The 17,250-nt window shown below is 41.4% G+C and overlaps 1 protein-coding gene across 1 annotated transcript in view; it reads right to left on the minus strand.

Moving 5' to 3' along the window:
* The window catches only part of Gpc3 (glypican 3), a 336,736-nt gene that overhangs the window by 86,114 nt on the left and 233,372 nt on the right, over nt 1-17,250 (minus strand). The window contains exon 6 of the mRNA XM_034485703.1: nt 3,267-3,387. Coding sequence (XP_034341594.1) covers nt 3,267-3,387 — 121 coding nt within the window. The remainder of the gene's footprint in view (nt 1-3,266; nt 3,388-17,250) is intronic.

Below are 17,250 nucleotides of genomic sequence, written 5' to 3' on the forward strand. Positions count from 1 at the left end.
CAAGGTTACACTATGGGACTGTCAATGTAGAAATAATGTTACTTTATTCTCTTAGTGGGGATAGTATTTCCAGTACTATCAACAGAAACTGTAATCTGAAAGGAGGCAGCTGAGAATGTCAGTGGAAGAAAAGTTGAGTTATTTTGGGAGATGCTCGTAAATACACTAATTCAACAGGATGGACACACAAGCCCAGATAGGAAGATATCTCTGCATTTATAGACAGAAAGGATGGAAAGTAACATTACCTGAATTCTCCATTCACATGCAAACATAGGCAAGTTAACTTGATTCTACCTCCCTACTGCCAAAAGTTTAGGCCAATTTAGTCAGGCATTCACTGGATCCAGATGTTTGGCAGTATATAAGAAACAACATCTGGATAATTGAATTTTCAACTATACTCACTAGATGCTTGGCAGCATGCCTGCACCACCACTAATGGCTCCTTGCCTCAGTTTCTCTAGCTATAAAGAGGGGATAAACATTTATCACTTGGTGAGGATGATAAAATCTTTAAGGGTAATGAGTTCTTGAAAAGAATGCTTCTATGAGAGTATTATATCTCAGACAATTCCAGGTTGGATGCCCCCCCAAAACATCTAGTCTTGAGAACATGCAGTGACTGAAATAATGTTACGTGCTATAGAAAGCGAATACATTATCAGTGTTAACATCTTTATCATCAAAATCAAAACTCTGTTCTTTTGTCATTTCCCCAAATAATCTCACTTTCACACTGAATAGTGGCCAAAATGTGAGTTTTAACTTAGGGTTGAAAAGATGTGCGTTGTTCATGTAAAGCAACACAAGTGAGAATAAAAGAAAGTCAGTGTGGATGTTTGGAGCCAAAGCAATGGTAGCAGGTAAAACTGGTCCATCAATGACAATCAGTTGTTCAATGGTATTAGTATAGAAATGGAAAATGTGCACATACTAAGTTATGAGTGGAGGGAGAAGAAAGGAATGCGGATGGTGAATTCACCCTCTCTTTGTTTACCTCTCCCTCTCCATGGATTAGTTTGTGCTTTTGTGGCTGAAAGTTAGATGAAAGAAAAAAATATAAGAGAGAACACGAGCAAAGTAACAAAGGAACCCGCAGTCACACAAAACTCAGGGGCCAATGTACTGAAGCTCCCTTTCAAAGGTAAGTCCTGCCTACTGGGAGAAGCCTAAACAGCAGCTCTATAACTACCACTGAATAAAGGCCTGGCATGCAAACACAATTACATTTATGCATATGTATATTCATGAATGTTATATTATGTACACACATGTGCTTTAGCTAGTCTTAGAGCACTACTGATGGGAGAATGAAAGCACTGATTTGCCTAAGGTTATATATTAAAAAATACATTATAATATATACATATTTATATATTTATAAATATTGCATGTATATTTATGTACATATTTATGTATGCATATTTAATTTATACATACAAATACATATGCATGTACATATAATATATACATATATAGTAAAATACATAATTAAATTCAGACCCAATGTTGATGCAAACTCTGTAACTCTAGCTGAAGCCTTTACAAAAGGGCTTCCTGTAAATATCTTTGGTGATAACTAGATCATATTGAAGCCTATATCTTTTCAACTTTTCCCCTTTTCAGGTGGATTCTGTCCATAGGTCTTCGTCTGAAATTCTTTTATGGCTGCCCCTCTCTACCTATCTTTACTTATTCCTCCCTTACACATGGTTTATAGCAGCTGTTAACATTTGTCCCTCCCAAGGCTCTTCCCCGTAGCCTAGCTCACCCTATGTTTCTGCCAGGTCACCCTAAACTATTGAGTAGCAATTCTCTACATGCTTACGAGCTTTATCGTATATCACACTTTATCTTTCTTGAGGTGTTTATGCTTGAGTTCCCTTCCAGGGAGGCTGTTAAAACAGAGTATTACATTTCTTTTCAATCTCAGAAATCCCTAAGACCCAGGAGAACACATACCAGGTATACCTTAAAGTCTGCTAGCATCTATACTCAGGATTAGAGGCACAGTGATGGGCTCCGAAGTTTTCGCCTCACTAGTGCAGGATTCTGAGTAGACTCGCCCAGACACATTTAGTTGGGGTCATTATAAATAGTCTGAAGACCAATTCTGCCTTAACTTCTAGGTGAAGTGGTCACACTGTCTTTGTCTTGGTACCCTCTGAGACACATCTGGGAAGAATCACACTGCTGTGGCCATGTGCTTAGCAGCAGTAATAAGCATTTATTAAGTGCTCACTGAGCTCAGAGGGCTTGAGGAGACACTGTAGGAGTTCCTCCAAGTGTGCTTTTAGAATGCTCAGGATGCATTCTGATGAAATACGCTACCATCAGAAAGCCCTTGCAAACACTTTTCTCAGAATGCCAAAAATTCACTAGTGTTCACACAGAAGATAAAATCAGGCCCGTGCCTTCACAGAAACTTCTGTCTGTGCACAAACATTTTACTCTCATTAAATTCTTCCCAAGCTACAAATAGTAGCCCAGTACCTGGGCCCTCCCATTCATGAAGCATGGCATGGCACAGAAACACTGTCACTGTGGCATATGGTAACCTTTCTGGTGGCTTTAAAAAAAAATATGTGGCCACAAAGCAATCACAAGCAGATGGTACAACTCACTTCTATTTGTGTCTTGTTGTAAAACTCCTGACAAGAGGGGGAAAATATGTGTATAGGTCAAGAAAATGAGAGGAGTGAGTCAGAATTTGGCAAAGGGGCTATGAAACTGGGCCTCTGAGATCTTGCTGGTGGTAGTGAAAACTGATACATTCTCATTGGAAAGCAATTTGGAGACAGCCATTGAAATATTCACATTCCCTTAACGCAACAGCACAGTACTGTAAGAAAATAATGTATGATCAAGAGACAGTGCTACGGATAAAGAGACAGCTCAATGGTGGAATGAAACTGGACTCAATTAGGGTGTCTATCAATCATGATGAACAGACAACAGAATGTTGCACGGCCACAGCAAGTGATTAATGGGAGGATGAGAATGTGCTGTCAGTATAGTATGGTTTCAAAAATTGATTTTATGAAGCCAGACATTGTGGCTATACCATTATGATTTCTCTCTTACTGCAATATCATAATAATTAAAAATGGAGTGAAAGATGTCAATTTTAGCGGGTAAAACCATTGAAGAAAATGAATAATTGCTGCTTCCCCACCTGCCTAAATATCAGTTTCAGCAATGAAAATCATCTGCCTCATATTGATCTCTTTTGCATTTCCACTTTTGTTGGCTATGACACTTACCTGGTTAATGTGCTTCAGTTTGTCAATGATCTGGCTAACCACCGGCTCGGGGCCCTTCATCTTCAGCTCATGGAGGTTAAACTGATTCTTCATCCCATTCCTTGCTGCCTTCTGGCTGTATCTATAGAGAGGAAGGGAAAGAGAAAGTTTATCAATGAGAGTTCCAATCAAACAGACTGAGTCCATTGGGTACCAACAGTGCAACTGACTATAAATTCTCTCCTGCCTTATAGAACATGAGCTAGCCGACTAGGAAGCACTGTACTAGGGGACATTCAAGGTCACGGTCAGTGAAAAACACCATTAAGGACTAGCTCTGCATGTGCTTCCTACTCATTTGAAGGAGAAAGAACTTCCCATACTCTCTCCCTGTGCCTTCCTGTCATACTCCTCCTCTCACAATTTCCTGTGGACCCCACAGGAACTGTTTTTCTGTTCAGGGAGCTGTTTCAACCAGATGCGGCATACATTATGCCTGCTAGCTTGCCTCCATGTTCTTCCTTGGAAGAGAAAGTCACAGCTCAGGAGAGGCTTGTTGACTTTGTTATGTGTGGGGAATCATAAGCTTTTGCTTTTGAGCTGGAGGATATATTAAGGTCTCTATGGATGTTTCCATCAGGATGAACAGGGCGAAGATTTATAATCCAAGGCTTTCATCCCCAGTGTCAGGCTTTTCTGGCTTCAACTGGAACAGTGATTCCCACTTGATTGACCATTTTTCTGTACCCAGGGTTCCAGATCTTAATTTTAACGCAAATTGGAATCCTGTCATATATCCTGATTTGCATCATTTTCTGTCCTAATATCTATACATACTCCATTTCAGAACATACTGAACTGCTTTGTTCTTATTGTTCTGCATGAATATATCATAATTTATTTGTCCAATCTATTTCCGATAAACATCTAAATTATTTGTAAAACCTTTGATAATATAAACAATGCTGCAAAGAATAGCCTCATGTGCTGATTTAATGTCATTATACTTTTTGTATAGCACTTTACAGTACTGAGTTTATTCCTGCCCAGAGAGAGAGAGAGAGAGAGAGAGAGAGAGAGAGAGAGAGAGAGAGAGAGAAGAGAATCCATCATATGGTCAGCTCCTAGAAGCTTTGCAGTTTCCTGGCACCGAATGAAAAGGCAACCACTGAATTGTCAGATCGCGGAGCCAACTGGTCTTTATCAAACAGTATACTCAGTATTAGCCACCCGGTTTATGTGCACAGAGTGCTGTGCAAATGTGGTTCCTCCCTGATGATACCAATTCCGACTTCTTTCTTTACTCCTGCTATTGCCTAAGGAAGAGACCCTATGCACAAATGAAGAGGAAGGACTAATTTAGAAATGAACCACAGGAATGCGTTCTTAAGATACCTCCTTGGACTAGTCCCTATCAAAGCTCGTCAAGCACATTTATGTCCCTTCCTACACAACAAGCATTTTCCTGAAGCTCATTATCCTCACCAGGATTGTAGAAAGACATGCCAGCTTAGCAACTTGGTCCTGGACTCCCCATCTAAAACTGTTATGAATGTTAAAGCTAATTACTCTCATAGCTGATTCCTTGGTGACTCTAGTGTATGTTCTCTGCCACTCAAAAAAAAAAATTACCCTTTAGTTCTCGTTTCTCATCTCTCATTTTCTAGTCATGAATTAGAACTAAACATGGCCAGCTCAACACTGCTCCACGATCCCAAGGTGACTCAGTTTTTTTAAAAAAGGGCAGCACATCTAAAAGCTCTCTCTACTTTTTTTTTTTTTTTTTGATAGTTGAAATAGCATTCACTGTTGCACTGTATCATGTGCTATTTAAATCCTCAAAGAGCTCTAGTAAATTAAGCATGGTTTCTGGTTACAGAAGTGTTGGGAAGGGCTGGCTTGTGGTTTAGACATAAAACTCTCCTTTATCTCACTTATGTCACAGAGCACTAGTCAAATGTACTCATCCAACTGATGCGCGTTGTTGCCAAAATTTAGTGACGCTATTTAAATACTATGTTCTCATACCATCCTGTAGATACTCAGCGCACTCGCCTACCTCACATCTTTTCTTGTATCTTACCTCTCTATCCTTTCTTTCTACCTTAGCTTGGAAAAAAGAAACACTGAACCAGATTTTAAAAGCAATGACTGTCATAATGGAACATGAGGCAGACATTAAAAGAGCATAGTAGATCTTTATGCACTGATAGAGAAGAAAGGCCAAGATACATTGAAACAGATTAAAAACCATACAAGTTGAGATTGTCCAGTGTGGTTCTTTATTTGTGATAAAAATGAGTTTGTATAGACATTGTGTTAGGCCTTTCCCACCTGTCTACAGCTTCCCCTTTTATCGAATCATTGCTAGGCAAATAACAATAGTGATAGTCTGAAAACATTAAGTGAAAAACTACAAAAATAATTAATTCATAAGTTTCAAATTGAATATTGTTCTAAGTAGTGTAATAAAACCTATACCATGTCGTTCATTCATGCCTAGGATATGTTATCTCTGTGTTTAACATGTCTACTTGTATATACTACCCCACTCACTTTTAGACACTTAGAAGCTGCCTAAATTATCAGATTGACTTCAGACAGAGGGAGAGATCACAAAACTTTTATTATAGTACGCATATAGTATAGAATTGTTTTATGATACTATTATTAATCTTTTGCCATGTCTAATTTCTAAACTAAACTTTATAATAATAGTTGTCTATGTTCAGGAGACAACAGTACAGGTATCCTTTGGTATGCAAGTATGATTAGTTCCAGAATCCCCCTTTATATAAAAATCACACTTTATATGTATATAACCTACACAATCCTCTCATATAGTTTAAATCATCTCAATGTTATTTATTATACTTACTGTAATACAAATAATTATTATATTATTTAGGAAGTAATGGCAAGAAAAGCATCCATATATGTTCAATATATTCAGCACAATACATCTACCCCATATTTATTTAACCTCTCCAGAGTCTCATTATATAGCCTTGGTTGGCCTGGAACTCACTGAGTAAACCAGTGTGGTCTTGAACTCACAGAAATCTGCCTGCCTTTGCACCTGGAGTGCTGGGATTAAAGGTGTGCACTACCACAGTCATCTCCGTTTTTGTTTTTGGGTTTTTTGTTTTTTGTTTTCAGTGCTGGGCCTCCCACATACTAGGCAAGTGTTCTACTACTGACCAACACTTCCTTTTTTTCTCTTATCCTGTCAAAGATCCAACTCAGGACTTTCAGCCTGCTAAGCACGAGGTCTACCACAGACCTACATGGCCAATCTTTTCCTACTTGTGTTTCCAAATTGTGTTTGGTCGAATCCTTGGACATAGAGAGGTGACTATCTATGTGGGATTCAGTACTATCATTCTTTTAAGGAACCAACCAGGGCTCTTGGGATCCATCCTTTACAAAAGGAGAATACCTGTACTCTCATGTTATATAACTGTTCGAATATGTACAGAAAACAAGAAACTAGTGGTAGCTGTTACTTCTGATAAGTGACAATAAGTGGATGCTGGGTAAGACTTTATGTGTTTATAACTTTATTTCTCTTCTGTATTTTATACCATGGGTATTTGTTTCTCTGTGTGGTAGTGACAACTGAACCTAGGGCCTTGCCCACACTAGAGAAGTTCCTTTGTATTGTGGTACATCTTCAGTCCCCTACGGTGAGCTTTCTAAACCTTTATAACTATTTGATTTTTTTTAAATAAATGAAATTGTACATCACAGTTAACTTCAATTTTTCCAGCCTTTGCAAGGCATGATTGACAAAATTTGAATGTATTTATCATGCACAATGTGATGTTCAGATACGTGTCTATCTAGGGAAATGATTCCCAAAAGCCAATTGTTTACTCTATCCATTACTTCACTCCATCATCCCTTTTGCTGTAATAACTTAAAAAATGCTTTGTTTACTTAAGCACATGTGCCTCCCTGCAAAGGGACACAGATGGTGTGTTCTCAGGGTATTTATTTCACGGGACATGTGTACTATGAGTGTCAAGCCCAAAGGGAATCAGTTAGGGATGTCTCTGGAGTTTCCAGTTAATGGATTCATTCAGCGTTTCATGTCCATGGGTTCCCTCAGTGCTGAGGATGCGTGCAGTTCATGATAGTGTTTGAATAGGGCTGAGCTATCATAGATTCAATTCATCTGATCCACACACTTCGAAGGGGATGCCAGGGACAGGAGCACTCATTAGCCTCGGGAGATTTTAACGGTGGGTTATCTGGTTAGCAATACTTATCTGCGACGTGATTAATTGTCCTCTTCTTCCCAGAAGTTTTAACATGCCTTTGGCAATAGAAGAATAGAAATGCCCACCTCCGCCGAAACGGAATGCTTTTTTAGTTGTATATATTTAGCATGATGTTTGAGGTGTTACCTTTAAGCACTGCGTGCAGTATCTCCATCCACCACCCCCCCCCCCGTCTTGTTTGGATCTATTCAGCACAAAAATGACTGCCGAGATACTAAGAAAACCCTATTTGTGCAGTGAAAAGGAGAACGGTTTTCCCTTTCAGGCAGATTGGTTAAGGCCTGGAGGGGGGGAAGGGGGGAGGAAACCTGTGTAAAAAGCCTTAAAGAGAAAAGGAACCTAATTAAAACAGGACATCTGGGCATGCTTGTCCTGGGACAGTTGAAGCAAAGAGAGCACTTGTAAAAGAGGAATAGAGTCAAACAAGCGTAAAATGGGCGAGCTTTTCTTCCTAAATCTGCACTGGCTGAGGCAATCAGCGGATGCAAAAAGAGAATGCTGGAGATGGAAGCGCCTTCACAGACAAGCGGGTCCAACCCCGTCTCCATGTATATGAAGAAACAGACTCAGCAAGGGACTTTTCAAACAGCGAAAACTACAAGTTTCATACTCAGAATAAAACTCTTTTCGTTAAAGGTCTCTCAAACATATCCTGTGCATTCCTAACCCTGCTGGTTCTGATTTAGGGCAAGGCGGTTGCTGGAGACTTCACTTTCCTTCTTGCCCTAGGCATTAGAATGGTGGTAAGGGTTAGTGAGCAAGTCTCAGAAGGACTAACTCCTGGCTAAAAGGATTTGATTTCACAAAAGTTTACATTCAATTGCTGCCTGATTATGGCAGGGAAAAAAAAAAAAAAAAAAAAAAAAAAAAAAAAAAAAAAAAAAAAAAAGCTATAGATCATACATGCTTGGAGCGCCATCTTATGGAGACACTGTGGCATGACAATAAATGGTCTTTCATCCTTGGAAAATATTCTGGCCACAAGCACTGGGGGAAAATGGGCTAATTTAAAGAGAACAAATAGCTTCAAAAACAAACTAGAACACAAAGTAGCAAAAAAAAAACCATCTTATTAAGAGGCTCTAAGAGAAAACTGTTTTCTGTTGGAGATGCAGCCTTAATTTGCATAAACACACAGAAATAAAAGTAAAGATGAAATTAGCTGAGATTTTAAATGTGTTCAATAAAGAAAGTGATAATTTTTCCTACTGATTTGTGGACATGTCTTTGTTTGTTTATGTTGGGTTGTAGTGTTTACCCCTGGCTGCCCTGGGACTTGCAATATGAACATCAAGCTGGTCCTAAACTGATTATAAGCGTGGACCATTAATCCCAGATTTCTATGGATATAGTCAAAGAGAAATGTTTCATCTGTTTCTTTTTTTTTCTACCTGCAGCACGACAGTTACACACAACTTCAGGGCAAATTTTCAATGCTAACAGCACACTTATCCACGATATTCCAAGAAATACCTGTGTTTTCACACAATTGCCTTTCAGAAATTATAGAGATTTTAGTAGCAAGAAAGAAAATGTTAGCGAAGAAATCAGAAGAATGCAAAGCCATTCACATCTCTTTTTAGAAGACATTAGCGTGGTAGGGGAGTAAGTGAGTGTCAATACATTTCTATCTGTGTTTTAAGCCTCACTTGAGAAAGGGCTAAAAGACTACTCTTGGAATAGCAATGACTTAAATCTAGAGATGCAGTGAATCTTTTCTAGCTGGTGAAGAAAATGTGAACGTTGATATTATCCATCAGAGTCTGGGGCTGGGGGAAGCAGTTGGTCCAGCAGAGGGAGGACAATAGACAATGCCTGGGATAGCATCACCTGTACCTCAGCCTAACAATCAAAGGATCCAGGAAGAGAGGAGAGACAAAAAGAAACCCACCTCCCATGTGCTGGGATTACAAGCAAGCACTATACCAGTTGAACTACATCCCTTCCCCTATATAACACATTTACAGAAAGGCCAAGTTATGTGGTAGAAAGAGAATTGGGCTTATACACAAAGATACAGATTCAAATATTGGTTTGAGCTAGGCTTGGGGATATAGGCCTGAAATCTTTGATACTCTGAAGGCTGAGGCGGGAAGACTGTAAGTTCAAAGCCTGTCTGAATTTCTGAGTGAATTAAAGATCAGTCTGGGCAGTTTAGTGATACCAGGTCTCATAAATGATAAAAAGAGGGCTGGTAAAGCACTTGCCTATCATGTGTGGTTCAGTCCCCAAATAAAAATAAAACTGGCTTCTCTTCAAACACGTAAGGAATAACGCCAGTAGCACGTTTTGGGGAACTAGTTGATAAGACAAATGCTTTTGAGTTGAGATTACATAGGCTATGTGCTTCCAACTGTGCCTAGAACACAGAGCGTTCTATAGGAGAACTCTTGTTATGTGAAAGTACAAAATACAGTGCTGCACAGAACGTAGGCCTTCAACAAACACTGCTTGCAAAGAACTTCCTGAGAGTGCCCAAATGAACCTTGAGAACAATGGTTAGGAGAAGCTTCAAGTTCCTCACACCCACCATGAGAGAGAAATGCAAGGCTTCAGTTGTCTTCAGTCTGGTTCTATGTAAAGAGTAAGTTAAGGCTGAGGTGGGAATATTATCGGGCCAGAAATTAGGATCAAGATAAAAGAACACTTAAAGTTTTCTTTCTTTGTCTTTGCTCTTGAACTCTGATGGCTAAGCGAGAGGCACCGAATACTCACACCTAGCTGCGGAGGACTCTCCAGCAGAGAGACCTTCACAAAGCTTCCAAAGGGACAGTGCCTATCAAGGAAGACCCTGTTGGCCCAGGACTTCAAGTGCTTCATACTTCATCGTGTTGTTTTGAATGCCAAAATGAATTGTCAGAGGTCTAGAGCAAATGGCAGACTGACTCCACACCAATGGGAACTGCAGAGAGATCCCTTAAAAGATAAACATTCCTGTTACCGATTGGCTGGAAGTGTCTTTTCCCTTAGCTTTAGTTACTAGCAGGCCTCAAAACCTTTCACCTGCAGGGTTATCGCCCCTCCACCCCCACTCTCCCACCCCCGCCCCAGGTCTTGGGCTAGAGGAAACAGGACTGCTAAAGGTGTTAGCTTAGCTGACTCACCTGGCAAGCCCCAGGCTTTGGAATTTGCCTTGTTCTTCAAAGCTATTCTCTCATGCTCTTGGAGTGAGCCCCAGGTGTTCAGGCACGACTTCCTCCTGCCTAGCAATGTTTCATATTTCCCTGGGCTATCTGACCTGAACTCTGGCCCATTTCCCTCCTTTGTATTCACCTCTGTGTCTACAGCCTTATTCGTTTCCTGGCAGAACCTGGCCCTTATTCGTTCGGGCCTCACTAGATGTCTGTGGGACTGATGCGAGGTGGAGGGCCTCCCCCACAAAGCTCACTTTATAGGGTGGAAACTTACTCTTGCCTAGTTCTAATTATTCAGTCTTGTTGTGTCTGGGTTCATTGATGGGAAGGCCTGCCTTACACTGACTAGTCTTCTGGTCTCCCTGCCTGTCTCTTCCACCTATCAAGTCACCCTACTTTAGGGATCAGTTGTTGTCTTCATGGAAGACTTACTTTTCTATGCCCTACTAAAATGTTACCATTCAAGTGGCTTGACACATACCACTTGGTTCAGCTAGCCAGAGATAAGGCATCTCGCAGCTCACAGCCTGCTCCTTCCAGCCTCCAGTCCATCCCTTCAGACTAGTCACTGGGCTTCCAAACCTGCTAGCAATATGCATTTGTATCACAACCTCTTTTTGAATGGCTGTTTGAATTCATGATGTTCTATAGCTGTGAACCAAATCTGATACACCTCTTCTGGGACTTCCGCTGTCAACATGTGATGTAGGGTGCACCTCTACTTATTACAAGTGGAACATCTTTTGTCTAAAATGCTCAGGACTGGAAGTGTTTGGATTCCCCCCGAAACCCTCAACTTGGGGATACATAATGAGATATCCTGTACATGAGACTCACATATAAACATAAAATTTCTTCTCATTTCTTATATTCTTAATCTACATAATTCAAACCACCTAGGGGCATGGAATATTTGTAATGTACCTACATTTTGACTGCGACCTATCCCATGAGGTCAGCTGTAGAATTTTTCCAATTCTGACATTCTATCAACCCTCAGGAAGTGCCTGATCCTGAGGCAGTAGGGACTTTGGAATTTTAGTGTTCACATTGTGAACTACTGACAAAGCCTTCTATATTGTAGCATCTAGTGGACTGGAATAGTGTGCCTCTTACGGTGGGGAAGGAGCTAGCAATGATGGTAAGGAAGGTCAGTGTGAATCTGGGCTCAGAACACTGAAGGGTATCACACACTGTGGACTACTCCTTCACTGTCTTCTCTTAATATTGGTTTCTCAATTCCTGAACTGAGGTTCAGAAGCAGTAGGAAGAAAGAACACTCAGTGAGTCTTCATCTGGTGGAAGAGCGGCAACGTGGAGCACAGATAGAGGTGACAACTAGTCTAGACAAAGAGCTTGTCACCACCAGAGGCTCCAGATCAGACTAGCACCACCCTTAACAGGCTTGGGCCCGGCGCTGGCACCTTCTAGTCACCAACCATCAACTAGAGCCAAGAAATAACAGAGGAAAAAGGGGTGTGAGCTCCAGCGTGAACCAGGTCCACCCTGTCTGCCCAAGTTGCTCAGATGTCCCCAGCTGTTTGCACCTGCTCTGCCACGAGAACAAGCCATCCATTGTGTGAAGCTGTAGGCGTGGTGGTATTACGCAAACAATAACTAAATGACTCTCCCAAGTGAGCCTAAAGCAGATGGGAGTCCAGGAAAACTTTAGTAAGCCAAATAAAAGTGACCATAAAGCACTTGATAAAATATAAACTACCGCATAAATACTTAATAAAAGCGCACAGCAATTCACACAAGGACAACTGGGTCAAGCTTTCTAGCCTAGAGGTTCTTAGAAAGAGTGGAAATTGTCTTCCTCCCTCTGGCTGCTAGGCCACTTTGTATTCCTCTGCTCTTACCTGCCCTTCAGGCCTTGGCACCTCTCTAGATAGAGCTCTCTGGTCACTGATCTATCTCTGTGGCTAGAGGGGGTCTAATTTTCATTCTGGGTAGTTGTGTCAAGTATTATTCAGAGCAACAGCGATTGAATTCCATTTCTTTTGTTCAGAAGCCCCGGCAGAGCTGTGTGGTGCTCTAAGGGATCCGTTTTCTTTAAGATTTAATTACTCGTATCCCACCCCCAAACTCTCCAGGATCAAGAACCTGAAAATGACTGGCAACATCTCAGACAGCTGGCCTGCCTGCTCCCCTGTTAGCTGCTGGAAGACTGAAATGAAGAACTCACCGGGATCCTAATGAGAGTGATTATACCTTGGGGACTCTGTTTAGATACTCTCTCTGCCGACTATCTGGGAAGCCATCAAGGACAGAAGTGGAAATTCAAAGTCACTCAGGTGGCTGCATAGCATTCTTCCTTTCAAATACCCAGTTACGCCCTAAATCTCCCCCATAGATCAGTCTAGGCCCCATGTCATGAAACAAAGGAACAAAGAGATAAAGAAAAGGAAGTTACCTGTCTAGAAGAGATTGAAGGAAGAGCTAGCCTCAGAAGCAAGCAAAGGGCGCCCTCTAGCTAGGCACTGGAGTAGCTGTAGGGCAAAGAGCTCTCACTTTTACAAGGAAAGGAAAAAAGAACATGACTGGAGAGATTAGAAAGGCCTTATGCTCTTGTTTGGACCTGAGGGTGGGGTGAGGAGTAAAGAAAGGACTAGATTTAGCTGCACATGCAGGTGCACTCATTCCAAGTATGGTGGACCAGCAACGAAAGCAAACTTAGGTTAGAGATTCAATCAAGAACAAGAAGAAGGCATACAAGTTTTGAACCTCAAAGAAAGAGCCAAGCTTCTTCCAGCCAGAGCAGTATAGTGGATGAAGGCATGGACTGGCTTGGTTGGCTTCGAATTTCATCTACTTTATTAGTGCAGTGACCTCTGGTAATATGTACTTAGTTTTATTAGTAAAAATGGGAAGATGAGGGGAAATGGTACAGCCCACCACAAAGGCTGTTGTGAGGACGAACATCCCCAAAGTACTTAGCACACAGGACCTGACAGACAGCGAGCATGCTAGTAAAGTTAGCTATTATTATGCTTAGTGATGTCTACTGGGTGAGTCCTGATTTGTGAAGTGTCAAACTTGGAAAGGATGTAGGAATAAAGATAGCAGAGCTTGGGAATCCTTCAGGCACGAGAAGGTCAGAGGAGTTAAAAGAGGAGAAAGGTCGATAAACCAACAAAATGAGGAAGCAAAATCCCCATTGGAATGACATCTTTTTTTCCATATTTAGTAGATGTCAGAGGCATAGAGGCTTAAAGGTAACCGGCCATTGGCAATTTGCCCAAAACTGAGAGGATTTGTGGGATCTGGAAACTTCCATGTAAAACCTGGAAAATCCCAGGTGAACTAGAGTAGCAAACTTACCACTGTTGGCTCCAGAGACATTTGTTGCTCAGGGTGAATTATTTTGTCTTGAGACAGGGTCTCATATAGCCCAGGGTAACCCAAGCTTGCTGTGTAGACAAGGATGACCTTCCTCGTTCTACCTCCCCAGTGCCAAAAATACATCTGTGTTGCCATACTCAATTTGTGCAGTGCTGAGGATCAAATTCACTCCCCAAATTCTTTCATTATTTTTATATTTTAATAACCAAAGCACAGTGCATTTGTTACTGGGTGCTATCCACTGGCACTAAGAAAAGCTGAGCTATCTATCAGTATCCATGGATATGGATTTTTTAAAATGGGGAAATTCTTTGCATCTAGGAAGGAAGAAGAAGAATATCTTAAATAAATGGGCTTCTAGGGGCATGATAATCAGTCTGAAACTGATGTTCTTTAGCAGGACTGTAACATAACAATAGCCTCATTATCAATGATTCTCATTTCTTTATTCCATTACCTCATACATGCTTCAAGTTCAGCCCCCCAGCACTATTATTACATATGTTTGAAAGTAATACAGGCACTCCTTCTTTGAAATGATGTCACTTAGACTTTTTGTTCTTTTCAACTGATACCTCCATTCTCTCTGAGGAGCTCCCAATCCAGGGCCAATTGCTTTATTCCAGACCACGGGCTGACTTATTTAAAAATAGAAGCTGTGGGGCCAAGTAGATTTGCTTAAAGAAAAAAGAAATCTTAGAGATATGCACAGAGAGAGCTGCTCAGGAGGCTGCTCAAGGAATGTGTGCTTGCAAAGAGAATCCAGTAATGCTCTGCTCGTCGTCTATTGTGCAGCCCCATTTATTCAGGGCAGTGTTCTCCCTGTATCTGACTCACTCTTCCACATTAAAATCTAGTATATGAAAGGTGCTTTCAACTTCCAATTCCATTTCCTGTGCATGTTCTTATCTCGGGCTCACTACAACCCCTTAAGAGGTTAAAGAGAAAGTTCAAGTGACCTGCCCAAGATATGCAGTGTCCCCAATCGGATGCTAGGTCTAGTCCTCAAGCCTGCTCCTCACAAAAGTCTCTGTGTTGCTTCTCCCTTTGAACTGAGTGGGTCAAGAGTCTATACGAGGTACAATGGAACATCGATATATACGAACAGAATTCATAATCCTCATCTTTAAGTAGATAGTGAGAAATTCGACAGAGACAGGTAAAGGATCTCTGGGCAGAGCAACTGGGAATGTGCTAAAAGAAGCGTGGGATGGTGGGACACTAAAGGCATGGAGCAGGAGGATTCAGAGTTCTCAGAGTAGGTGACGTTGAGTTCAGGATAAATACGGGTGAGCCAGCCCTACAGCTTTGAAATTCTAAGCCCTTCTAAGACAGTCCTTGTCTTGGTTTTCCACAATAGGTTTTGGAAATTAGCTCTTTAGTATGAATATTTGTTGGTATCAGGCTCCAAACCCAGTGATGTCACATCTAGGCGACCCCCCACATCGTTGCCAAGGCAACAGCCGCACACTCCCAGAATCCACCCGTCTACCTCACCTTTACCTGGGAGATATTACGTCACCGCCCATATAAAACAGGCAGGACCCCCCTGACTCGCTCTCTTATCTCTTCCACCTTCCTCTCCCCACCTTTGCCCTATCCCCTGAATAAACCTCCTCCCCCTTGGAACCGCGTGGTCTGGAGTGGTCTGTTCTGAGCTGCGGTCGGACTTTTTCTTAAAACTAGCAATATTTACAGAGCATAACCAGGTATATGCCCCCCCCCAACTCCAAGCTTTATCTCAAATGGGAGCACATTAGTCTGGTTCCTGTGAGCAGGAACCAGTCTAAACTTTGTTCCCAGAATAGCACCTAGAAGCAAGGAAAGAGATGATGAAGTGCTCCAAACAAGAAGAGAGCTGAGCGTAGAGCCTGGATGGCAGAGTGTTTGCTTAGTATGCAGGAAGCCCTTTGCGTACTCCCCAGCACAGCATAAACAAATTGCTGTGGCATACATGCTGTAATCCTAGCACACTGGAAGCAGAGGCAGGAGGACCATACTTTCAGTGTCATCCTCAGCTACGTAGTATGTTAGAGGCTAGCCTGGGCTATGCAAGACCCTGCTTCAAAACAAAACTAAGAAAAGAAGAGTTCATTTGTTATTATTATTTTTTAAAGCTCCATCTCACCACGTGGCTCACTGAGATCAGAGGGCAAACAGTAGGAGGCTCCTCTGACTCCTGAGCTACAAATGAAAATGCATTTCCCTTCACACAGAAATGAAATGACACTATAAAGGAGACAAACCCAAGGAGTGAAGCCAGCCTTGTGTAAAAGAATAAAGTTCACTGGCTTGAAAAATTGGGAAGTCACACCTGACGTTAATGATCTGTCTTTTCCCACAAAGGTTCAGTGTAAGGTGACAGGAAGAAGTTCAGAGTGTTAAGCAATTGCTTTGAACTGCTAACTAACCCTATACTGGTTTCTAAACTGACTAGAAACCAGTCAAGCCCAGGGAATTTCATGCTTTGCAGAAGAGATAAGATAAAAAAGAGTAGAAGTAGGTCATGCTGCTCCTGAGAAATGGGTCATTAAGGGGAGCTACTGTATCCAGGCCTAGTAAATATCTACAAGGGATGTTTTTATAGATGTGTTTGCTTTTTTTCTGTGCTGAGGATGGAATCCAGGCTCCTCCACATGCTAGACAAATGCTTGTTGTGTCCCTGAGCCACCCCCTGGAACCACAAGATGTCATGACTAACTGCTTTGACAGCAACAATAGCTACCATTTTTTGATCACCCATTTAAACAGTCTTGCTTGTATATTTACCCATTTAAACAGTCTTGGGTGTATATTTATAGCAATAAAAATAATCAGATAAATCATTTTCTCTCAAAGAAACCACTAAAGGTTTGTACCCTGAGGCAAAATGTGGGGACAGTAAGAGTAAAGAATGGGTTGCTGTCAGCCCTTTCCACTACAACACCAGAACCACAATGACAGCCATCGCTCTGATCAAGTAGGATCTAATGGTATGCCCATGCTAGGTGGTTCCTAGTAAATGGTTTCCTTAAAATACCTCTCTGTGCTTTGCTCTCCCAGTCCAAACACTCCATCTTCTTTGATGCTCAGGGGCTGACTACCAGAAGTAACCCTGCTGAGTCAAAGTAATTAGAAAAGTATTTCGGAGGCATTGCTATTTGGGAAGGTCAGAAGTATTCTAATGAGGTGATAAAGGAAACTGACTATCTGCCTTAACAGGAAAGGTGAGAAGACTTATCTAGCACCCAACATTGAATCAGT

This window comes from Arvicanthis niloticus, chromosome X (genome assembly GCF_011762505.2).
Source record: "Arvicanthis niloticus isolate mArvNil1 chromosome X, mArvNil1.pat.X, whole genome shotgun sequence".
Lineage (NCBI taxonomy): Eukaryota > Metazoa > Chordata > Mammalia > Rodentia > Muridae > Arvicanthis > Arvicanthis niloticus.